This window comes from Thamnophis elegans, chromosome 13 (assembly GCF_009769535.1).
Source record: "Thamnophis elegans isolate rThaEle1 chromosome 13, rThaEle1.pri, whole genome shotgun sequence".
In the NCBI taxonomy this organism is placed as follows: Eukaryota; Metazoa; Chordata; class Lepidosauria; order Squamata; family Colubridae; genus Thamnophis; species Thamnophis elegans.
In genome coordinates, this window is record NC_045553.1 from 45340833 (window position 1) to 45366858 (window position 26026).

General features: G+C 45.5%; 1 protein-coding gene and 1 long non-coding RNA gene across 3 annotated transcripts in view; one reads left to right on the plus strand and one right to left on the minus strand.

Annotated features, from left to right (window-relative positions):
• Positions 1 to 21950, minus strand: part of SORL1 (sortilin related receptor 1) — a 93537-nt gene extending 71587 nt beyond the window's left edge. The window contains exon 1 of the mRNA XM_032229188.1: positions 21430 to 21950. Coding sequence (XP_032085079.1) covers positions 21430 to 21735 — 306 coding nt within the window. The 5' untranslated portion in view covers positions 21736 to 21950. The remainder of the gene's footprint in view (positions 1 to 21429) is intronic.
• Positions 2736 to 25989, plus strand: LOC116516595. 2 transcript variants are annotated; one of them, XR_004256379.1, is made up of 3 exons: positions 2736 to 3380; positions 20272 to 20855; positions 25502 to 25989. It is a non-coding gene; the product is annotated as an uncharacterized LOC116516595 (long non-coding RNA). The 2 variants fall into 2 exon arrangements; XR_004256380.1 differs by lacking the exons at positions 20272 to 20855; positions 25502 to 25989 and adding an exon at positions 12281 to 12716.
• The last annotated feature ends 37 nt before the right edge of the window (positions 25990 to 26026 follow it).

Here is a 26026-nt window from a genome sequence, read left to right on the forward strand (position 1 = left end):
GGGCGACTTCAATTCAGGGCTCAGCTGTGGTTGTAAACTAAGGAAGTCTTGTAACCCGGGGAGGAAGAGGCTTCTGAGAAATGAATTCCCTCCGGATCGCCGTTTGATCTACTCTCTCTGTACTTTTCAGAAACCCGTAGAGACTGATCTCTTTGGTTTAGCCTTTTAAGCCCAATTAATTTCATCTTTCGTGTTTTCATTTCACTGGCTCGTCATGGTTCCTTTTCCAATGGAAAGGAAACTTATAAATGAAGCCAATAAATGAAGCCATGTCTCTCCACAGATACTTTATTCCAAGGGTGGGCTCCTGGGGGTTCGCACGGGCTTGGGCAATCCCCTAGCTAGGATTCTGCCCAGTTCAGGGAACCCCCAAATGACACCTCTCTCTTTCTCTCATCTCTCTCTCCCCTTCTCTCTTTCTCTCATCTCTCCCCCACTCTCTCTTTCTCTCATCTCTCTCCCCCCTCTCTCTTTCTCTCATCTCTCTCCCCCCATTCTTTCTCTCATCTCTCTCTCCCCTTCTCTCTTTCTCTCATCTCTCCCCCACTCTCTTTCATCTCTCTCCTCCTCTTTCTCTCATCTCTCTCTCCCCGTCTCTCTCTTTCTCTCCTCTCTCTCTCCCCCTTTCTCATCTCTCTCCCCCTCTCTCTTTTTCTCATCTCTCCCCCCATTCTTTCTTTCATCTCTCTCCCCCTCTTTCTCTCATCTCTCTCCCCCTCTCTTTCTCTCATCTCTCCCCCCCTCTTTCTCTCATCTCTCTCCCCCTCTCTCTTTCTCATCTCTCTCTCCCCCTCTCTTTCTCTCATCTCTCTCTCTCTCTTTCTCATCTCTCTCTCCCCACTCTTTCTCTCATCTCTCTCTCCCCTTCTCTCATCTCTCTCTCCCCCTCTCTTTTTCTCATCTCTCTCTCTCTTTTTCTCATCTCTCTCCCCCCATTCTTTCTCTCATCTCTCTCTCCCCCTCTCTCTTTCTCTCATCTCTCCCCCCTCTCTTTCATCTCTCTCCTCCTCTTTCTGTCATCTCTCCCCCCTTTCTCTCATCTCTCTTTCCCCCTATCTCTCTTTCTCTCCTCTCTCTCTCCCCCTCTCTCTATCTCCCTCTCTCTCTCTCTCTCTCCTTCCCTCTCCACATATGCTAAAAATCCAAAATGTAGCTTCTTCTAAAATAGATGTACATTTCCCAAGATCAGGCGGCTGGCAAGATTTTCTCCTTTAGAGTGTTGCAGACAAATGCTACCCACGTAATTTCCATCTTTATCTCTTCACCTATTTTTGAGTTCAAACCCGGAGGTTGGGGGAGGGGGCAGACCAGCCATCCGGATTCTTCCAACTTGGTCCAGGATGTGGGCTGAAGAATTAAGGCATTTCGAGGCCTGTGACGCAAGCATTATAAATAATAATCAAAGCCACGCAGCTGCACCCTGGATCCTCACAACTGTGAGAACAAGGCTCTGCGCCATTTGTCTGTCGGAAGGCAAGCGACACCTGGAGTTCCTTTTGATCTGCTGCTTTCATTCCAGCAGACGTCAACAAGGGGTCAACAAGGATGAAAGTTTGGCTTTCAAGGGGAAAATTGACGTTCTAGCTTTTCTGGAGAGCCGGAATTGTCAGGATTTAAGGCAGGGTGATCCGAGAGGATTTGAAAGCATTTCGAGAAATGGTTCGGGCCATCATCAACAAGAGTCCCTCAGCCCTCAATTTGTGTTCCGATCCTGCCCGGAAAGCCATATCAGTCATATCAACTTTTCCATAGAGATGAGAGAGGAAATAGGAGAAAAGAGGCAAAATGAAAATTTTCCTTTCCGGTTTGCTGCAAGAAAATAATGCGAAGAAAAGATTCCAAATAAAATAACATAAACGGAAGAGATATCTTGCTGAAAAGTTATGAATCAAACTCCTATCTGCCAATGGGATAAGTGTGTGTGTGTGTGTGTGTGTGTATCTCTATATCTATCTATCTATCTATCTATCTCTATCTATCTATCTATCTATCTATCTATCTATCTATCTATCTATCTATCTATCTATCTCTATCATCTATCTATCTATCTATCTATCTATCTATCTATCTATCTATCTATCTATCTCTATCTATCTATCTATCTATCTATCATCTATCTATCTATCATCTATCTATCATCTATCTATCTATCTATCTATCTATCTCTATCTATCTATCATCTATCTATCTATCATCTATCTATCTATCTATCTATCTATCTATCTATCTATCTATCTATCTATCATCTATCTATCTATCTATCTATCTATCTATCTATCTATCTATCATCTATCTGAGGTGGGTTGCTCCCAGTCCGGCCTGGTTCGGCCGAATTCAGGCCTGCATCGCAAAACCGGCAGCGACCCAGGCCTGCCACGCCCCCAAATTGGTTCCCTCACCCGCCACTGGACCACCGCCATTTTGGTTCTTAGTGACTATGGTGATGTTAAATATTGACAGACAAGCTAATAACAATAATAATGATATAGTAACAATAGTCATCATGTAACCAAAAAGCTTTAACTAGGTTTAGCAATAGCAATAGCAGTTAGACTTATATACCGCTTCATAGGGCTTTCAGCCCTCTCTAAGCGGTTTACAGAGTCAGCATATCGCCCCCACTGTCTGGGTCCTCATTTCACCCACCTCGGAAGGATGGAAGGCTGAGTCAACCTTGAGCCGGTGAGATTTGAACCGCTGAATTGCAGATAGCAGTCAGCTGAAGTGGCCTGCAGTACTGCACCCTAACCACTGCGCCACCTCGGCTCTTGGAAGGCTCTTGGAAGAAGAAGGTTTCTTCTTATACATTAAAGTATTGTAATTATTTACTTTCTTACTTGCAGGACTAACATTTACGACCTTCCTCTTCTCTAATTCCCACCCCTTGCTTCTATCCATGCATAGAACTTATTCCAAATCATACAATATTCTGTATCTTCTTGATCTTTAATTTTAAAGGTTAATCTAACCATTTCGGCAAAAAAAAAATTTTGAATTACAGCCTCAGCCCCCAGGTACCTTTTACTACATGTAGTGGAGGTGTAGTAAAGCAAGAGAATATTGGGAGAAACTGACTGGAAATGTTAGCCAATGGGAGAATTTGGGGTGCACTAAAAGAATATCCTAGAACGGCATTGCTCTTCTGAGAAATAAACTGGCAACTCTCGCTGTTGTCTTTTCCCCACTGTATTAATCTCAAAGTTGAAGGTAAAAATATGACATTTCCCGTGTGTATTTGTTTAATCTTTTGGAAGCTGGCATGAGGGAAAGCAAAACAGCAGACTTTAGCACTGGCTTTATTTACACATATGCCGCTGGAAATGACAGAGGTTCTTCAGGAAAAGAGAAACACTGGAGGGTTACAACTTAATCCCATCATGGTGAGTCTGTGGCACTCGTGCCACAGGGAGCACGCGGTGAGCTTGGCAGAATAGAAGAGCAGACTTGGAAGGGACCTTGGAGGTCTACTAGTCCAACCCCCTACTTAGGCAGGAAACCCTACACCACTTCGAGAGCCGAGGTGGCGCAGTGGTTAGAGTGCAGCACTACAGGCTACTTCAGCTGACTGCTAGTTCGGCAGTTCGGCTGTTCAAATCTCACCGGCTCAGGGTTGACTCAGCCTTCCATCCTTCCGAGGTGGGTGAAATGAGGACCCGGATTGTTGGGGACAAGAGGCTGACTCTGTAAACTACTTAGAGAGGGCTGAAAGCCCTATGAAGCAGTATATAAGTCTAACTGCTATTGCTATTGCTACTTCAAACAAATGGATATCCAACATCTTCTTAAACACTTCCAGTGTTGGAGCAACTTCAGTTGTTCTACTAATTAATTGTTCTAACAGTCAGGAAATTTCTCCTTAGTCCTAAGTTGCTTCTCTCCTTGATTAGTTTCCACCTATTGCTTCTTGTTCTACCCTCAGGTGCTTTGGAGAATAGCTTGACTCCCTCTTCTTTGTGGCAGCCCCTGAGATATTGGAAAACTGTTATCATGTTTCCCCTAGTCCTTCTTTTCATTAAACTAGACAGACCCAGTTCCTGCAACTGTTCTTTATATGTTTTAGCCTCCAGTCCCCTAATCCTCTTTGTTGCTCTTCTCTGCACTCTTTCTACAGTCTCCACATCTTTTCTACATCATGGCGACCAAAACTGGATGCTGTATTCCAAGTGTGGCCTTACCAAGGCCTTATAAAGTGGTATTAACCCTTCACGTGATCTTGATTCTATCCCTCTGTTTGTGCAGCCTAGAACTGTGTTGGCAATGATCATATAGAAAAATCCTGAACAGATGACATAGAAAATGTGGGAAGATTCTTTAGATATGTTGCTAACCTGTGGAGGTTTCTTATGGGTTTTTATTATTTTCTTATGGCTTTTTAATTATCTGTTGGATTGTTTAAATTTTGTAATCTGTCCGGAATCAACGACGCGTGAGTTTGGTGGCTACGCAAATTTGTTTAATAAATAAACTAAATAAACCCAGTGTTTCTCAACCTTAGCAACGTAAAATGCGTGTACTTTAATTGCCAGAGTTCCCCCAGCCAGCCCTGCGCTTAGCTATTATTTTTTAATTTGGCATTTTAGTCTTCTCTTTTTCTCTGGCTCTGGTTTAAAAAGCAGAACAAAACTTCCAGTTAAAAACAATACATTATAACAATATCACCCCCTTCCCATAAGAGGGGTGGGGAAACACAAACTAACTAAAGCAGTGTTTCTCAACCTTGGCAACTTGAAGATGTCCGGACTTCAACTCCCAGAATTCCCCAGCCAGCGAATGCTGGCTGGGGGATTCTGGGAGTTGAAGTCCGGACATCTTCAAGTGGCTGGGGGATTCTGGGAGTTGAAGTCCGGACATCTTCAAGTTGCCAAGGTTGAGAAACACTGAACTAAAGAGAAAAAAAGCAACAACGAAAACAGAATTAGAGCATCAAAGACGGGGAAAATCTGTATAAACACAGCTAAATCAACAGAGGAGTAAAAACCAGCTTTTTTTAAAAAAAAAAAAGCCTGCATAAATTGATCTATACTTAATAGGTAATTATATTATATTTGCTTTAGGGGGATTTTGCTTAGAATGAAGCATTTATAAAGCACCATTTAGGCAAACGTTTTGAAAGCAGATGGCAAATCCTCATTAAAAATGACGAAAAACAGAACGGCTCCCCAGAATTGCACAGAAACACCGAAGCAAAACCACAATACTGAATGGTAATGGGAGGCTGCTGCACGTACACACTAACTAATTTGTGTAAGCTCCTTGCAGACTGCTGGTCATTTGCAATCTTTTAAAGCAGTGTTTCTCAACCTTGGCAACTTGAAGATGTCCGGACTTCAACTCCCAGAATCCCCCAGCCACTTGAAGATGTCCGGACTTCAACTCCCAGAATCCCCCCAGCATTCGCTGGCTGGGGAATTCTGGGAGTTGAAGTCCGGACATCTTCAAGTTGCCAAGGTTGAGAAACACTGTTTTAGAGGGTCCTTGAGGCCACTTGGAGGCTTATCTGTGTCCTCAGGGTCACCCGAGTGGTGCAAATCGTCTTCAGTTTTTCCTCTGGAAATCCATTCCTGCTCCACCACCACTCCAAGGGTCTTCATCCCAAATTGTATAGCTAAAAGTCGGTAGAGATTCTCAGTCCTCCAGGTCCCGGTTGTCCCAAAGGTGCTTTTTTCAGGAGGCAACTGGACTTCCTTGTTTTTCTTCTTTAGAAGACGTTTCGCTTCTCGTCAAAGGAGCTTCTTCAGTTCTTCCACGGGGCAACAAGGTCACTTACATCTCCCTTGTCAAAGCTGCTCCCCAAGGCCTCGTTCTGCCCCCGGGGGGCTTCCGAATACAAAGCCAACCTCTCCTCTTAATGGGCTGTTTGTGACTCAAGCCCTGAGGTTGGGCCCGGGGGGACTTGGAACTGTTTTCTGGAGCCGCCCTTCAGAGGTAAACAGCGCAGGTAGCAGGTGTGAAGCTGCAGGTTGACGTCAGCTGAGCGGAGCTGAGCACGAAATGCAACAGAAATATTCCATCGCCACTTCAACTCCGCAGGTTGTGTTGAGGAATTAACTCCTTTAACAAGGTTCCCGTCGCGCATACTGTATGTGTTAGTCCATGATGGCTAACCTTTTCCGGACTTGGTGCCCAAAGTGTGCGCAAATACGCATCCCCAAACCCCCCAAATGCAATGCACATGTGGGCCCCGTGCATGCACCCCACCTCACACGCATGTCCGCACCCCTGCAACACCCCACACCCCACGCATGCATGCATGGCTCCCCTGTGTTCCACACCCCCGCACACACGTGCATGTCCCCTGCCCGCACCTCACCTCCCGTGCATGCATGCTTGGGAGTCCACACACATCCACCCCCTTCAGAGACCTGAAGGCCAGCTGGCCAATGGAAGGTGCACACGCATCACCTATGTACTAGTCGTTCCCAACTCTAGGGGGCGGTGCTCATCTCTGTTTCAAAGCTGAAGAGCCAGCGCTGTCCGAAGATGTCTCTGTGGTCATGTGGCTGGCATGACTCAATGCCGAAGGCGCATGGAACACTGTTACCTTCCCACCAAAGGTGGTCCCTATTTTTCGACTTGCATTTTTTACCTGCTTTCGAACTGCTAGGTTGGCAGAAGCTGGGACAAGGAACGGGAGCTCACTCCGTTACGCGGCGCTAGGGATTCGAACCGCCAAAACTGCCGATTTTTCTGACCGACAAGCTCAGCGTCTTAGTCCCTGAGCCACCGCGTCCCCTTTAACTCCTTTAGAAAGGATAAATATTGTTTTGGGTTTAGTAGGCAGAGACAGGTAAGAAGAAAAAAACAAGGAAGGTGTTATTCCTAAGAGAAGTTGGTGATACCCCTTTTCATCCAGTTTTGCTGTCCCGGTTTTTGCTTCGGATGAACCTGCAAAAAAAGTGGTCCCACATACTGAAGCTCCCCGATGAATATTGTCTAAGTTCTTCGGAAATCTCTTCAATCGAGGGATAGATAGAAGAAGGGTCAAAAAGAATGTCAAGCATATTGTGAGGCATGCTAAAAAGAAGAAGCTCCGATTGTACTGCTATTTTGACTTTGCGGGATCCTTGGTGCTAGCACTGATGATGTTACCTAGTTTGGTAGTGAAATGTCTGCAAGAAAACCAGCAAGCTCAAAGATTGCCAAGGAGGACACAGTCTGCCCTCTTCCTCCTTACTCCCTTCTAGCGTTGATGTTGTTACCTAGTTTGGTAGTGAAACGTCTGCAAGAAAACCACCAGGCTCAAAGAATGCCAAGGAGGACACAGTCTGCCCTCTTCCTCTTCCTTCTCACTCCCTTCTAGCGTTGATGATGTTACCTAGTTTGGTAGTGAAACGTCTGCAAGAAAACCACCAGGCTCAAAGATTGCCAAGGAGGACACAGTCTGCCCTCTTCCTCCTCACTCCCTTCTAGCATTGATGATGTTACCTAGTTTGGTAGTGAAACATCTGCAAGAAAACCACCAGGCTCAAAGATTGCCAAGGAGGACACAGTCTGCCCTCTTCCTCTTCCTTCTCACTCCCTTCTAGCGTTGATGATGTTACCTAGTTTGGTAGTGAAACGTCTGCAAGAAAACCACCAGGCTCAAAGAATGCCAAGGAGGACACAGTCTGCCCTCTTCCTTCTCACTCCCTTCTAGTGTTGATGATGTTACCTAGTTTGGTAGTGAAACGTCTGCAAGAAAACCGCCAGGCTCAAAGAATGCCAAGGAGGACACAGTCTGCCCTCTTCCTCTTCCTTCTCACTCCCTTCTAGCGTTGATGATGTTACCTAGTTTGGTAGTGAAACGTCTGCAAGAAAACCACCAGGCTTGGTTGCGTTCATGCCATAAACCAAGTAGAATCAAAAGACTTTGCAAGAACAAATGGCTTTTCTGTCTATTTAACTATTGTTGAGTCGGTCATCTGCACCCCTATAACTGTCTGGCTTGGCTCTGCAACCCAACAAGACAGACACAGACTTCAGAGGAGAATCAGAACGGCAGAAAAAACAATTACTGCCAACCTGCCTTCCATTGAGGACCTGTACACTGCATGAGTCAAAAAGAGGGCTGTGAAAATATCTACAGACCCCTCACATCCTGGACACAAATTGTTTCAACTCCTACCCTCAAAACGACGCTATAGAGCATTGCACACCAAGACAACTGGACACAAGAACAGTTTTTTTTTCCCCAAATGCCATCACTTTGCTAAACAAATAATTCCTTCACCACTGTCAAACTATTCACCGCACTACTATTAATCTTCTCATCGTTCCTATCCCCCATCTCCTCCCACTTATGACTGCAGGACTGTAACTTTGTGGCTTGTATCCTTATGATTTATATCGATATTGATTGTTTCCTGATTGCTTATTTGTACCCTATGATTATCATTAAGTGTTGTACCTTATGATTCTTGATGAATGTATCTTGTCTTTTTATGTACACTCAGAGCATCTGCACCAAAGACAAATTCCTTGAGTGTCCAATCACACTTGGCCAGTAAAGAATTCTATTCTATTCCATTCCATATTCTATTCTATTCCATTCCATTCCATATTATATTCCATTCCATATTCTATTCTATTCCATTCCATTCCATATTCTATTCTATTCCATTCCATTCCATATTATATTCCATTCCATTCCATATTCTATTCCATTCCATTCCATTCCATATTCTATTCCATTCCATTCCATTCCATATTCTATTCCATTCCATTCCATTCCATATTCTATTCCATTCCATTCCATTCCATATTCTATTCTATTCCATTCCATTTCATATTCTATTCCATTCCATATTATATTCTATTCCATTCCATTCCATATTATATTCCATTCCATATTCTATTCCATTCCATTCCATATTCTATTCCATTCCATTCCATTCCATTCAATTCCATATTCTATTCCATTCCATATTGAATTGAATTTATTTTATTATATATTTTATTCTATTCTATTCTATTATTTCCATATTCTCTTCTATTCCTTCCATATTCTATTCTGTTTTTCCTCTATTCTTTTTTTTTAATTTTTATTATAAACACTAATATACATTGACAAAAAACATAGACAACACTTACAAATAACAAATAACATCGGAACTTCACACTCCCTCTTACAGCAGATATCTTTATTCTATTCTATTCTATTCTTTCCATATTCTATTCCATTCTATTCTATGCAATGTTTTGCCAGCACCATCCTTCACCTGTTAAAACAGAACAGGAAGAGGTTTGATTGGACATTAGCCTGGAGAGTAACAGAAATAAAAAAAAACTTAAATTATTTAAGTCTTTACTGTACAGATGTAAAAAGAGAGAGCAAGAGAGCAAAATAACAGAGCTTGTCTTCCCCTTTCTGTTGGAGGAGATTTCTGTTGGCACGGATTTCATTTCGTCTCTCAGCGTCTAAACCGCTCCCTGGGACAAAATATTCCCTTTCCGAGGTTAGGTTTCTTCATCTGTGTAATCAGCATAATAATAAATCACCATCCCAGCCTGGAGCAATCATGGCGAAAGAAATCAGGATTACGGAAGCTAATTCTGCTTGAGAATTAACTGCGCAACAGCTGTAGGGAAGACGATACGTCACATTCTAAAACTCTGCAAAAGACTCACATTTAATCCTTTTCTGCAAAATCAAGGCACTTTGGAGGAGATGTCGCAGGAAAGCACTCAGCGGGCAGCAGGAAGCAGGGAAATAAGGAACTGTGATTCGAACGAAGGCCCACAGGTGACCAATAGCAATCCATTTTCATTACCCTCTGAAAATGAGGCTCGCAGATCAACAAATGGTATATCTCGTGGCGACATTCAGCTTAAGCAAAACATATGGCAAGCTTGTGCCAAGCAGGTGCCATCCTGATGGGTGGGATTGAAACTCATAACATTTCCCAGCTGGGTACTGTTTATTTTATTTATTTGTTTGTTTTGTCAAGTGTTTGTAAGATAATAGGCATAAGTACCTACAAGATTATGAATACATGAAATGGATACGAATAAATGGGGACATTAGGACAGGGATGGTAGGCACTTTGGCTTGCTTATGCATGCTCCCCTTGCAGACCTCTTAGGAATGGGGTGAGGTTGACAGTAGGACAGTCTAAGGTTAAAGTTTTGGGGATTCGGGGAAGAAACCACAGAGTCAGGTAGAGCTTGAACAAACCTGAACATTGGGCACTTCTAATAAAATGAAATTCAATGGGGAAAAGAATAAGGTTCTACATTTAGGCAAAAAAAAACAGAAATGCACAGGTACAGTATAGGTGGTACCTTCCTCAATAGTAGTAACTGTGAGAGGGATCTTGGAGTCCTAGTGGACAACCATTTAAATAGGAGCCAGCTGTGTGCAGCTGCTGCCAAAAAAGCCAACACAGTTCTAGGCTGCATCAACAGAGGGATAGAATCAAGACCACGTGAAGTGTTTTAATATCACTTTATAATGCCTTGGTAAGGCCACACTTGGAATACAGCATTCAGTTTTGGTCACCACGATGTAGAAAAGATGTGGAGACTCTGTAAAGAGTGCAGAGAAGAGCAACAAAGATGATTACGGGACTGGAGACTAAAACATATGAAGAACGGTTGCAGGAAATGGGTATGTCTAGTTTAATGAAAAGGAGGACTAGGGGAGACATGATAGCAGTCTTCCAATACCTCAGGGGTTGCCACAAAGAAGAGGGAGTCAAGCTATTTTGCAAGGCACCTGAGGGTAGAACAAGAAGCAATGGGTGGAAACTAATCAAGGAGAGAAGCAACTTAGACCTAAGGAGAAATTTCCTGACAGAACAATTAATCAGTGGAACAGAAGTTGCCTCCAGAAGTTGTGAATGCCCCAACACTGGAAGCCTTTAAGAAGATGTTGGATAGCCATTTGTCTGAAACGGTATAGGGTTTACTGCCTAGGCAGGGGGTTGGACTAGAAGACCTCCAAGGTCCCTTCCAACTCTGCTATTGCATTGTATTGTATAGAGCATTTCAGGCATGGACCACTCTGTTGCTGACGTTGTATTTTCTGCAATTGAGTTTAGAGCAGTTCACCTTGAGTTTGTATCTATTGTGTGCTCATGTATTGTTGTGGTTGAAGCTGAAGTAGTCGTTGACAGATAGGACATTGTAGCAGACAATTTTGTGTACTATGATTAGATCGGACCTTAATCGACGTAGTTCTAGGTTGTCCAGGCCCAAAATTTCAACCCTGGTGGGATTCTATTGTGAGCAGAGGAGTGGAGGACGCATCTCGTGAAATACCTCTGGACCCGCTCAATTGTATTAATGTCCAATTATCATCATCAATGCTAGCATCAAGGACCCACAAAGTCAAGGCAGAAGTACAAATCAAACCCCTGGCTTTCTTTTTTACATGCCTCACAAGATGCTTGACGTTTTTTGCCCGTATCTTGTAGATATTCCTTCAGAGCTCGGACAATATTCATTAGATTTTTCATCTACAAGAAAGCCACCAAGGTCGGAGAGCAACAAGGACTCCACAATTGAATCCAAAACTACGAATATTCTGTTCTATTGATAGAAAACATACTTTGCTGGATATTCAGGGCATGAAGTTCTGAAACTGTTCCCATTTCCTAAGGAGGATACGTTCCTAGGAGAAAAAGGTACCAAATAAAAGGAGTGCTTATCTATCAGAACAGAGTTGGAAGGAACCTTGGAGGTCTTCTAGTCCAACCCCCTGATCAAGCACGAGAGAGCTTCTTTTGACAACTCCAGGACCAATGAGTTTACTAAGAATCCCATGCATTGTTGTGTTGTTGTTTTTTTACAGTATTTTAAAGGTCATTGGGGGACGCAGTGGCTCAGGGTCCAAGACGCTGAAAATGTCTATCAGAAAGGTCAGCACTTTGGCAGTTCGAATCCCTAGTGCGGCCTAACAGGGTGAGCTCGCATTACTTGTCCCAGCTTCTGCCAACCTAGCAGTTCGAAAGCACGTAAAAAATGCAAGTAGAAATATAGGGACCATCTTTGGTGGGAAGATAACAGCGTTTCGTGCGCCTTTGGCATTTAGTCATGCCGGCCACATGACCACGGAGACGTCTTCGGACAGTGCTGGCTCTTTGGTTTAGAAATGGAGATGAGCACTGCCCCCTAGAGTCGGGAACGACTAGCACATATGTGCGAGGGGAACCTTTACCTTGTGAAAAAGAATGGAGCTGGAAGGGACCTTGGAGGTCTTCTAGTCCAACCCCTTGCTCAAGCAGGAGACAACTGCTTTTGATTACTCCAGGACCAATGAGTTTGCTAAGAATCCCATGCATGCTGTTGTTGTTTTTTACAGAATCTAAAAGGTCATAGGGACCTTGCTGTGATTGAGAAGGAAGCAACCAGCTATGAATTCTTTTCTACCGTGGATTTCAGAAAACGACTCGTCCTCACAATGAAAAACCCCCTCCTTGCAAAAGGACGGGCGCGCAAACACCTGAACATGCAGACAGCTGCTATCAACACACACTGTTGACACAAGAGTTACCGCTGGAAGCTGTTGAATAACAAGGCCGAGCATTATCATGAAATTGCAAATGGGAATTTCAGATTTGTTTTCTCCTTACAAAGGACGCCTTCCTGTCCATGTTGGTTTTGAGGCCTTTTAAAAAAACAGGGAAAGAAAATTGAAGCCCACAATTGATAACAATTCCAGGTGTGGAAAGTTTTCCACCTGAAAACACAGAAACGGTAAAGATAAACTGTGTAATTTTTCTGATTGAAAAAAAAAAGGTTAGAATGTTAGAATAGAATAGAGCTGGAAGGGACCTTGGAGGTCTTCTAGTCCAGCCCCCTGCTCAGGCAGGAGAACCGTTACTATTTCAGACAAGTGATTGTCTAGTCTCTTCTTGAAAACCTCCAGTGATGGAGTCTCCATGATTTCTGAAGGCAACTTCTGTTCCACTGGTTTATTGTCCTCACCGTTAGGAAGTTTCTCCTTAACTCCAAATTGCTTCTCTCTTTGATTAGTTTCCAACCATTGTTTCTTGTCCTGCCCTCTGGTGCTTTAGAGAATAATTTGACCCGTAACAAAAGTATAAGAATGGCAAAGAAAAAGAATAACCATGTGAATGTATACCTATAATTGTATGTAAGAGAATAAATGATAGTAAGAATATAAAGCATAATATAGGTAAACAATATTTTGGTATAAATAGCTAAGTATAAATAAATATAGAATAGCACATAAAAATGGATAACGATTAAGGGGACCATGAATGCAAGATAGAAATGTATAAAAGGGAAAACACTAACTGTAAAGAAACCGATACGGAACTGCTGTATGATACACGATGGAACTTCTTGTTCCTATGTTGTTTTAAGTCATGAGTTTGTTTTTGTTGATGTGTTTATGTGTTTAAAATATTTTTTTTTAAAAAATAGAGAATAATTTGACCCTTTCTTCTTTGTGGCACCCCCCCCCCCAAAAAAAATACTGGAATACTGCTATCATGTCACCTCTAATTCTTCTTTTCTTCAAACTAGCCAAACCTTAATCCTTCAGCCGTTCTTCATATGTTTTAGCCTCCAGGCCTTTGACCATCTGAATTGCTCCTCTCTGAACTTTTTCCAAAGTCCCAACCTCTTTTTTGTAGTGCGGGGACCAAAGTTGTTTGCAGTATTCCAGGTGTGGCCTCACTAGGGTTTTATAAAGTATTACTAGTTCTTCACGCAATCTTCATCCTATGCCTCTGTTTATGCAATCCAGGATTGTCTTAGGTCAGTGGTCCCCAACCTTTTTATCGCCGCGGACCAGTCAGCCTTTGATAATTTTACCGTGGCCCGCTGAGCGCGCGCAGGGGTGGGCGGGCGTTGTTTTAAATCCACCTTCCCAATTCAACACCTGAATCATATCCCACTTTCCATTTTGTATGTAGATTTTAAGGAATAAACAGCTGAATTAATCAAGGTCAAAGATAAAAAGAGCAAGGGCAAAATTAAATAAGCCAGAGGATAGCAATGTAAAAAGAATACAGTATTAAGGAGAGAAAGGAGAAGAAAAAACCTCGCTTCTGCTGAGGTCAGGGAAATGTTTGATACTGATCTGGCTGGGTAAGAGTCCAAGAGTCCATATCGCCAATAACTACGTGTGGGGGGAAAGGAAATGTGTTTTGTGAGGAAGAGAAAGAGCGTGCTTCACCGATGCCAGTTGGCGAAATTTTGGAAGAGAGGCAAGAGACTTCAGGCACTGAGCCCTCACCCCTGGCTGCGGCAACTGGAGCGGGCGGGAGGCAGGGAAGGGGTGGGCAAGACCGCCGCTTTTCCACTGTGCGCTGCAATAGCGGCAGCGGCGGCCTGAATCTGGCGACTGCCCCTCACCACCTCAGGCGGCGCTCATACCCTCCCCTTTCCTGCTCTACCGTTAGACTCCTCTCAGCCCCCCACCCACGCCCGCGGAGGGCGCACGAGCGCCAAAATCGCGCACCCCCATCTCCCCTCAAAAGACCCCCCCTGCCCTCGGCTGCCTGACGTTCTCTCTCTCTCTCTCTCTCTCTACCTCTCCCGCCGTTCCTTCTCACAAGCCAAGGCTGGGCGGGGAAGCGAGAAAAAGAAGAGAGCGGCCTCCAAGGGCTTCCGCTTCCAGCGCATGGTCCGCCCCCTCCTCGCCTCACTTCCAGGCGAGCCGACTGAGGCGAGAAAGGAGAAAGAGGCGGAGGCGTTCACTGAGGGGACGGCTGACTCGGGGAGGGGGCGGAGGTGGTGTAGTAGCGGGGGATTCTTCCTCCTCGCCTCACTTGCTCCTGTGCTTCCGCGCAGCTCCCTCCCTCCGGCGACGGCACTGCATGAGTGAAGAGTCGGCCGTTGCATGGCCCCCGGCCGCTGCGTGGCCCGGTGCCAGGTACTCCACGGCCCGGCACCGGTCCGCGGACCGGGGGTTGGGGACCACTGTCTTAGGTGATCCGGTTTCATTTTGAACAGGTAATTGAGCAAGAGAAAAAGCAAGCAACTCACCTGGCTCAAAATGTTCTCCAGCTATCCCTGGTGGCCCATATCTTATTACCGTATTTTTCAGAGTATAAGAGGCACCTTTCCCCACTCCAAGAGTGTGTGGACATATTGGTGCGTCTTATACACCGAATACAGTCATTTTTTGGCCTCCCTAAGCCCCACCCCCGCATCCCATTTTTGTGAAAAACATCATTTTTTGCAAAAACTGGAGGCTTTTTTGCCTTCCCTCAGCCCTCTTCAGGCTTCAGCAGGGCTGGGGGGAAGGCAAAAATGCCCCTATTTTTGAAAAAAAAAAACAGGCCAAAAACGGCCCGTTTTTCACAAAAACGGAGGCTTTTTTGCCTTCCTTCAGCCCCCAGCAGCCCCCTGCAGGTTTCAGCAGCGCTGGGGCAAGGCAAAAATGGGGGCATTTTTTTTCTTCCCCCAGCCCTGATGAAGCCTGCAGAGTGTTTCTGGGAGCTGAGGGAAGCCAAAGCTTTATTTTTTCTTACTTACCTATTCGAAATCTTGGTCCGTCTCATAGTCGGAAAAAATACGGTATTTATTTGCTGCCTTCTTGGAAAGGGGACCAGGGAGAAATTCCTAGTAAAGAACTGAACATACTGAAACAGTGTCGGCTTGACCCAACCTGAGATATTGAATTAGAATTACAAGCGGAGGTTATTAGAATTAAAAGTGCACACACCGATGGGAGGATTGGTCTCCTGTACGATCTCTGTTATACACTACAATCACGGGACACTAACATGTTGATATTGGTTTCTGGCTGAGTTTGAAAACCATCCACTGTTTAAACAGAGGCATTGGAGGAAGATTATGCGAAAAACTGGCAATACTTATAAAACCCTACTGAGACCAAACCCGGAATATTGCAACCAATTTTGGTCACTATGCTACAAAAAAGAGGTTGAGACTTTGGAAAAAGTTCAGAGAAGACCAATTAAGACGATCAAAGGCCTGGAGACTAAAACATAGGAAGAATGGCTGCAGAGTTTAGGCTTGGCTAGTCTAAAGAAAAGAAGAATTAGGGGTGACATGATAGCAGTATTCCAGTATTTGGGTGTCTGCCACGAAGGGGAGGCAGTCAACTTATTTCCAAAGCACCAGAGGGCAGGACAAGAAACAATGGTTGGAAATTAATCAAAGAGAGAGGCAACCTGGAATTAATGAGAAAGTTCCTAACGGTGAGGACAATTAACCCGTGGGACAGAAGTTGCCTCCAGAAATCGTGGGCACTCCATCATTGGAGGTTTTTAAGAAGAGACTGGACAGTCGCATGTCTGAAATGGTATAAGTTCTCCTCCCTGAGCAGGGGGTTGGACTAGAAGGCCTCCAAGGTCCCTTCCAGCTCTATTCTATTCTAACATTTTTTTATTGAGTTGTAAGATAAAAAAAAAGATACAAAATGAAATGTAAATAGGAAAACAGTGGGGACAAAGAGGGGGAAGAGAGGGGAGGAAGGGTAAGAAAAAGGAAAGAAAAAGAAAACATTGACTTCTGATTCACTCTGTTGCAGTAAAATAAGGCATTAACATCAAATCACACCAACAAGCCATTTCTACAAAGTTCGATCAATCTAAACGGTAAAACCCAAAATCAAAGTTTCATTCATTTCCACTCCAAGCACGAAGATCAGACGCTGTCGCCAAAAGCACTTCTATTCTCTCCTTTGATAAAAAGAGTCAGTTTTGCCATCCCAGCCATCATCTTCTGCAACCATTTGTGCCATAAACAAGTTCAACAGATGAAAAGAGTTGGAAGGGACCTTATAGGTCATCTAGTCCAACCTGGGGCCCAAGCAGGAGACCCTACACCATTTCTGACAAATGGCAGTCCAGTCTCTTCTCGAAAGTCTCCAGGGATGAAGCTCCCACAACTTCTGAAGGCAACTTGGTTGATTTGTTCTCATTGTCAGAAAACATCTCCTAATTTCCATGTTGAATCTCTCCTTGGTCAGCTTCCATCCATTATTCCTTGTCTGGCCTTCGGGTGCCTTGGAAAATAGCTTGATCCCCCTCCTCTCTGTGGCAGCCCCTCAAATATTGGAAGACTTCTATCATGCCTCCCCTGGTCCTTCTCTTCACTAAATTAGCCAGGCCCAATTCCTGCAACTGTTCATCGTATGTTTTAGTCAGAGTTTGAAAGACATCCAGAGTTGGCTACTATGGGAACCAAACACTAGACTAGATAGGCCCACAGGGTTGTTTTTTGATAGGAAATCAATGCCCTGAAATCAAACAGTGACCACGAAACAGACAAATCTAGTTTAGGTGTGCATGGAGTCCTTGACTTAGAGGCTATTCATCTAGCGACAGTTACAACAGCACTGGGGGGCGGGGGAGACTTCATCCTGGGGTGCACAATTCTCAAGCACTTAAAAAAATGCACCAAAGGATGAAGAGGGAAGCCTAAAATATTCTAGATTTTCACAGAAGCTCTGGGGTCCTTAGGGGAAGGGGGAAACAGGAACAAAGGAATTGTGCAAAAAAAGGAAGGAAGGAAGGAGAGAGAGAGAAGGGAAGGGAAAGGAAGGAAGGGAAAGGAGGAAGGAAGGAAAAGGAAAGGAAAGAAGGGAGGAAAGGAGGAAGGAAGGAAGGAAGGAAGAGGAAAGGAAAGAAGAAAGGAAGGAGGAAGGAAGGAAAGAAAAGGAAAGAAAAGGAAAGGAAAGAAGAAGGAAGGAAGAAGGAAGGAAAAGGAAAGGAAAGGAGGAAGGAAGGAAGGGAAAGAAGGGAGGGAGAAAGGAAGGCAGGAAAGAAGGAAGGAAGGAAGGAAGGAAGGAAGAAAGAAAGAAAGAAAGAAAGAAAGAAAGAAAGAAAGAAAGAAAGAAAGAAAGAAAGAAAGAAAGAAAGAAAGAAAGAAAATTTAGCCATGGAAAGCTGGTTCCCAGGAAAGTGAAATTCTGGGGACAGAAAGTTTGGTTTAGTTTAATGAGGTTTAGACATCCAGGAAGACCTGATTTTTCTCTTAGAACATCCGGTTACTCTGAAAGCCATTTCTTAACCTGATGTCTTCCTGGTCGGTTTTGCTCCCTCCAGTATCCTGCAAACAAAACGCCAAGGTAGGAAATAAAATAATAATAAGCCATGGTTGAATTGACAAGATTTATGGCTTGTGGTTTAAAAAGAAGGCAATGTTTATTGACCGAGGCTAGGGAGATAGAAATCATCTTAATCTGGATTTTCATGCAGGAACCTCAAGAGCACCTTCAAGCAAACAGAAGGTCCATTGTGCTCGTCACGCTCGCTTCCATCTTTCTTAAAAAAAAATAGTGGTGGCCATTTCTGACAATAGTTCCAACTGCCTCATTAGAAATGCAAGGAACTCTTTCATTTCAGCAGGGAATGGCGGTTGCTAACAACTCAAAGAATGGAGGCCTTTGAACTATGGTGCTGGAGAAGACTCCTACGAGTCCCTTGGACTGCAAGGCCATCAAACCGGTCCATCCTAGAGAAGATCAACTCTGACTGCTCTTTAGAAGGCCAGATCCTGAAAAGGAAACTCAAATCCTTTGGCCACCTAATGGGAAGGAAGGACTCCCTGGAGAATGCTGGGAACGATGGAGGGCAAAAGAAGAAGAAGGGGATGGCAGAGAATGAGGTGGCTGGATGGAGTCACCAAAGCAGTCGGCGTGAGCTTAAATGGACTCCAGAGGATGGTAGAGGACAGGAAGGCCTGGAGGAACATTGTCCATGGGGTCACGATGGGTCAGACACGACTTCGCAACTAACAACAACAACACAACTCTTATTCTTTTAGAGGCCTTCCTTTAAATTTAAAAATAGCTCCCTTTAAACCTCACGTCCGCTGTTACGTCATGGAGAAAGAGAAGAAGGCTGGGACTTGAAGTCTCTCATGGACTCAACAAACCCAACACATGTTGACATCTCAAAAAGAGGCAAACAGGCTTGTCTAGGAAGGAGAGGGAGAAGTCTGGAGAGGACACCCTTAGGGTTCTTGCACAAGGAACTCGAGCCACACACAAGGATGACAACCATGGATTTCAACGTTCATAGGTGAGGAAGATCCAGAAACTCAATCAGCGCCGAAGTTCGGTGGGAACCAAGCTCCCAATATTGTTTGCCGCGTTTGATGGAAATAACAGCACCCTCTAGATCTGTGCAGATTTTTTCAGTCACCCAGGTCACGGATGTCCCAAATATTTTTTTTTTTTCAAAAGTCAACTTGGACCTTCTTGGTTTTTGCTTTGAACATGTTTCGCTTCTTATTTGTAATTCTTATTTGCTTATTTGTACCCTATGACTATCAGTAAGTGTTGTACCTTATGATTCTTGATGAATATATCTTGTCTTTTTATGTACACTTGAGAGCATCTGCACCAGAAACAAATTCCTTGTGTGTCCAATCACACTTGGCCAATAAATAATTATATTCTATTCTATTCTTCTATTTTATATTCTATTATTCTATTCCTAGTCTATTTCTATTCTATTCTTCTATTCCTATTCTATATTCTTCTATTCCTATTCTATTCTCCTATTTCTATTCTATTCTTCTATTCCTATTCTATATTCTTCTATTCCTATTCCTATTCTATTTCTATTCTATTCTTATTTCTATTCTATTTCTATTGTATTCTATTTTCTATTCTATTTTTTCTATTCCTATTCCTGTTCTAATTTTCTATTCCTAGTCTATTTCTAGTCTATTCTTCTATTCCTATTCTATAGTCTTCTATTCCTATTCTATTTCTATTCTATTCTTATTTCTATTCTATTCCTATTCTATTTTTTCTATTCCTATTCAATTCTTTATTCTATTCTATTCCTATTCTATTCTTCTTTTCTATTCTATTTCTATTCTATTATTCTATTCCATTCATTCTCTATTCTATTCTATTTTATCTCTGTCAAACTATTCACTAAGGCTGCATTACTATTACTATTATTTACTATTAGTCTTCTCAACATTCCTATCACCCGTCTCCTCCCACTTATGACTGCAGGACTGTAACTTCGTTGCTTGTATCCTTACAATTTATATCGATTGTTTCCTGATTGCTTATTTGTACCCTATGACTGTCGTTAAGTGTTGTACCTTATGATTCTTGATGAATGTTATCTTGTCTTTTTATGTACATTGAGAAGATATGCACCAAAGACAAATTCCTTCTCTGTCCAATTACACTTGGCCAATAAAGAATTCAATCCCATTCAATTCCTAACCCTAACCATTATTCTTATTCTTACTCTATTCTCATCCAGGAAGCTTCTTCTGTTCTATCAGTCCGGTGGGGAATACCAGAACTGAAGAAGCTTCTTGGACCGGAAGCAAAAATAAATAAAAGCATTTCCAGAAAGGTTTCATTTTGCCTTTCAGGAAAGCACCTTCGGGGCTCAAAGCTGGACAATCTGCAAGTTGCAACAAAGACCACAGCCTTGACCAGACCCATCTGCAAACAGCTGGCAAAGGAGTCCCATAAAAACTGGGATTTCCAGTTCTTCCTACAGGCCAGGAACAAACCGTGAAGCCCATCTGCAAAGCAGCCTTGATGTACACTGATCTTTTTTTTTTCCAGGCCTCCCCCCCTTCCCCAAAGAAACCCACCAACCCAGCCTCTCAAAGCCCCTTGGCGAGGGGCTTGCAAGCAAAACAACAAACATCCAGCTTGGTCCGAGCTGGTGCCCCTGTCTACACAACCATTGTGATGTCCCTTTTTCCCACTGCACCCTCGACCAAGGATATTTCATTTCAATTTTAAGTCTCTGTCAAGCATATATAATATAACCTTAAATCATTGCAAGGGAGGGGGGGGGCGATTAGCAATTTCCCACCTTGCCCCCCCATCCCTGCCACTAATTCTAATTTCCTACCCTCCCCCTCTTCCCTCCCTCCGGAGTCACTTAGCCCTGATTGATGCCCCCCTCCCCAAAGATAAAGTATCCAGCTTCCTGGCCAGGGAGGTAAGCTTAGCTCAGTGGCTGCAAGGGCACACGAAGCCCCCCTCCTCAATGAAGCACCAGCCAAGGGGGTGGGTGGGAGAGGGGCTCCTGAATCATGGTTTGCCTCCCTGCAAGCATCGCTGGGCACCCCCTTCCATTCCCCCCACCCCAAAAACCCAAAACCCTCGCGGGGGCAACAGTGGGGAGGGGGAAGCTTGCAAGTAAGAGGGGCTGTTTGCAAGTGGGGAAGGGGTGTTTTCAAGCGGGAAGGGGGTGCTTGCAAGTGGGGAGGGGGAGTTTGCAATGGGGAGGGGGTGCTTGCAAGTGGGGAGGGGGAGTTTGCAATGGGGAGGGGGTGCTTGCAAGTGGGGAGGGGGAGTTTGCAATGGGGAGGGGGAGCTGGCAAGTGGGGAGGGGGACTTTGCAAGGGGATCCTCCAAGGACGTTTCCGGGGGGGAAGCCCCCTCCCCTCTCCCCCTCTCCCCCCCGGGAGGCCAGCCTGGGGGAGGCACGGGCGAGGGGCGGCCAGCCGAAGAGGCTCGCGGCGCAGCAGAGCAACTCAGGGGGCAGAGATGCCCGTCCGGGGACCGCTCACCTGGCCGTACACCTTCACCGGCTCCTCCTGCGGCGGCGGGGGCGGCGGGGGAGGCGGCGGGGGGCTCCTTCTCCTCCTGGGGGGCTGCTCGGGGCCGGGGGGATCCTGAGCTTGGAGCCGCGCAAAGCCCCGATCCTGGGGGCGCGAGGTCAGGGCGCCGTGCAAGCGCAGGCTACTCCAAGGAGGAGCGGAGGCGGAGGCGGCGGGCGGCCGGTGGGACCCCGCCAGCAGCAGCAGCAGCGGCAGGAGCAGCGGCCGGAGGACGGCCGGGGCAGCGCCGGGCTTCCCGCTGCCGCCTGTCGCCATGTTCCTCGCTCGGCTCCGCCGGCTTTGCGCGCTCGGCAGCGGCCAAGTGGGGCGCCGCCGCCCGGAGAGAATGTGCCAAGGGATGCTGGGCTCCGGGAGCGCGCCGCGCAGGACACCCCGGGGCTCGCCTTGAAGGCGCCGCGCCCGGACGGGGCAACCCCTCCGCCGACCCCCTCGCCCGCCTCCGCCGACCCCTCCGCCCGCGCCCCGCCGGGAAGGAAGGAAGGAAGGAAGGCCAGCCAGGCACGCGTGGAACACACGGAGGCGGCTCTGCGCACGGGGGCGCGCCCGCGCGGACGGAGCCAAAGGCGGGCGTGCGCCGAGCTCTGGCCACGCACTTTCTTCTGATCTGATCTGATCTTCCTCCCTTCGTCCCTTCCTTTCTTGTCTCTATACTCGTTCCTTCCTTTCCTTTCCTTCTTCCTTCCTTCCTTCCTTCCCCCTTCCTTCGTATCTATACTCCTTCCTTTCCTTCCCTCCCTCAATCCCTCCCTCCTTCCCTCCTTGTCTGTATACTCCTTCCTTCCCTTCTTCCTTCCTTCCTCCGTCCCTTGTCTATACTTCCTCCCTCCCACCCATCCTTCCTATTCTCTATACTCCTTCCTTCCTTCCTCCTTCCTTCCTATTCTCTATACTCCTTCCTTCCTCCTCCCTTCCTTCCTTCCTTATCTCTATACTTCCCTCCCTCCCTCCCTATTCTCTATACTTCTTTCCTTCCTTCCTTATCTCTATACTCCTTTCTTCCTTCCTCCTTCCCTCCTTTCCTATTCTCTATACTCCTTCTTTCCTTCCTTCCTTCCTTATCTCCATACTCCTTCCTTCCTTATCTCTATACTTCTTCTTTCCTCCCTCCCTCCCTTCCTATTCTTTATACTCCTTCCTTCCTCCATCCCATCCTTTCTATTCTTTATACTCCTTCCTTCCTTCCTCCTTCCTTCCTTCCTTATCTCTATACTTTCCTCCCTCCCTCCCTTCCTATTCTCTATACTCCTTCTTTCCTTCCTTCCTTATCTCCATACTCCTTCCTTCCTTCCTTCCTTCATCTCTATACTCCTTTCTTCTTTCCTCCCTCCCTTCCTATTCTCTATACTCCTTCTTTCCTTCCTTCCTTATCTCCATACGCCTTCCTTCCTTCCTTCCTTCATCTCTATACTCCTTTCTTCTTTCCTCCCTCCCTTCCTATTCTCTATACTCCTTCTTTCCTTCCTTCCTTATCTCCATACTCCTTCCTTCCTTCCTTCCTTCATCTCTATACTCCTTTCTTCTTTCCTCCCTCCCTTCCTATTCTCTATACTCCTTCTTTCCTTCCTTCCTTATCTCCATACGCCTTCCTTCCTTCCTTCCTTCATCTCTATACTCCTTTCTTCTTTCCTCCCTCCCTTCCTATTCTCTATACTCCTTCTTTCCTTCCTTCCTTATCTCCATACGCCTTCCTTCCTTCCTTCCTTCATCTCTATACTCCTTTCTTCTTTCCTCCCTCCCTTCCTATTCTCTATACTCCTTCTTTCCTTCCTTCCTTATCTCCATACTCCTTACTTCCTTCCTTCCTTCATCTCTATACTCCTTTCTTCTTTCCTCCCTCCCTTCCTATTCTCTATACTCCTTCTTTCCTTCCTTCCTTATCTCCATACGCCTTCCTTCCTTCCTTCCTTCATCTCTATACTCCTTTCTTCTTTCCTCCCTCCCTTCCTATTCTCTATACTCCTTCTTTCCTTCCTTCCTTATCTCCATACGCCTTCCTTCCTTCCTCCCTTCCCCTTATCTCTATACTCCTTCCTTTCTTCCTTGTCTTTATACTCCTTCCTTCCTCTTTGCTTCCCCCTTTCCTCCCCCTCTCCATTCTTCCCTTTTCTTCTCAGCAGGAAAGAGGGCCCACGTGAACCCCCCTCCCCCAACGGGCTAGTAGTGTAAACCAGGTGTGCTACATCTGAAGCATGCTCAGTTCATCTTGGCGTTTTCTGCCTCCCCTCTAAAGCAAGAGGGAAACTCAGGTTTGACTGGCTTGCGGGCTACCACCACAGCTGCTTCCCTTTCATGAATCACCCACATCTGGATTGTTACCACACCGCTGCTGGCTGCAAGAACATTCGCTGAGGTCACCGTTCTGCAGCCAAAATCTTGCAGGCCACAAACGGAGCCACTTGTTGGTGGCTTATTTTATGACTTAGCTGCTGTGCCTGGCTTTGGGGGGATTGCGATGGGTGGCTGATACCAAAGCACCAAATCCTGAAAATGTTTACGTGTCTGGGTGTTGTGGCCCATCAGCGGAGCTGGCAGCAGATTCAGGCAGTGAGGAGGTTGGGGAGGAAGATGGGCCAGTCTTGGAATCCAGGGAAGGCTCTGAGGAGGGCTCTGTGTCGGAGGCAGAGAGGGGACCAGGGCCATATGCCAGTTATCAGCTGCCTTCGGAGTCAGACATCAGTGAGGCAGAAGAACAGATGGAGCCTGTTCCCAGTGTGCGCATGCTCAGAGTTGCCAGACGAAGGGAACAGCTAAAGAACAGGGGTCGACTTGGGAGTAAGGCCACAGGTGGACGGTGAATGGCCCCTCCCAGAGGAAATAAAAGAGGAGCGAAAGGGGAGTGGAGTTTGCAGGAGACCATTAGTTCACTTCATTGGTTTGTGACTCTCCTTGCCAAGTTTTGCAGATATCGGCCTGGCAGCTCTCCAAGCCAGATAAGGTCTGTGACTATAAATCCTCTCTTCAAAGATTTTGCTGGATGTGAATGAGTGGAATTCACAGCAAATTAATAAAAGGGTTTTTTTTGTCAGGACAAGGAGTTTGTTTCATGCTCTTGGGAAGCCTCGGTCAGAATGCTGGGCCAGAGGTGATGGCAGTTTGCTAGATGTCCTTAAAAGCTCTGGAGAAGATCATCTATTGCTCTGCAAAGGCAGCCTGGGATAAAGTCAACCAGTCCTTTGCTAGCAGCCCAAGGAAGGACATTCTACCTTCCAAGGTTCTTCTGGTTGGGAGTGATCAATGGATGGAATGGGAGACCCTCTTCTGCCAGGTCCAAACTGTAATGTGGGGTGGGCTCTCTCATAAAATAGGTAAAGGGACCCCTGCGGATTTTACTCTGCTAGTTGTTGCCAATTGTAGAGGGTGGCGGCATTCCTCTCCGTTTCAAGGCCATTGAGCCAGCGCTGTCCAAAGGGATTTCCGCGGTCATGGGGCCAGTATGACATCACGGAGCCCTGTTATCTTCCCACCAAAGTGGTACCTATTTATCTGCTTGCATTTGCATGCTCTTGAACTGCTAGGTTGGCAGGCGCTATAAAAAGGTAAAGGTTCCCCTCGCACATATGTGCTAGTTGTTCCCGACTGTAGGGGGCGGTGCTCATCTCTGTTTCAAAGCTGAACAACCAGCGCTGTCTGAAGACATCTCCGCGGTCATGTGACCAGCATGACTCAACGCCAAAGGCACATGGAACGCTGTTCCCTTCCCACCAAAGGGGGTTCCTATTTTTCTAATTGCATTTTTACATGCTTTCGAACTGCTAGGTTGGCAGAAGCTGGGACAAGGAACGGGAGCTCACTCCATTATGCAGCGCTAGGGATTCGAACCGCCGAACTGCCGACCTTTCTGATGGACAAGCTCAGCGTCTCAGCCCCTGAGTCGCTGCATCCCTTTTTGGCAAGAGTTATACCCCAGAATAAATTTGCTTGCCAAGCATCGAAATTTTGATCAGGTGATTGTGGAGAATTGGCAATGGTCGTAGGTGTGTGAATCCATCATAAGTCGCTTTTTTTTCATTTGCACCTGCAGATGGTCACTAGACAAATGTTTGGAAGTCAAGGACTAGCGTACTGGATAATTTGCTCCAAAGACTCGGTGTCCATGGGAAGGGAGGCCGAAGAGAATCTTCCCCCGAAGACAAGACTTTTGAGAGTCCCTTTTGAACAGGCATCTCGTCCATTTGGAACAAATTAGCAGGCTCTGGTTTGGTGCCATTTCTCCATAGGTGGGCACAGAATTATAGTCACAGTCATTGCTTCATCTTTTCCTGTTTCTGTCATCTGACCAAGTTTCCTTGGCTCATAATCCCAAGGACAGCAGTGCTCTTTTTTAAAAAATAAAATAAAATCTTGGATCATATTGTTAATATCAACAGAAGGCCACTTCCTAAGTCACAAGTGAGAAGTAATATGTCCTAAAGATACATATTGCCATTAAGATCTGCAAAATGAAGCAAGAAATCTTAGGATAGAACAGAACAGAATAGAGAATAGCATAGCATAGCATAGCATAGCATGGAATAGAATAACAGAGTTGGATAGAGAAGAGAAGAGG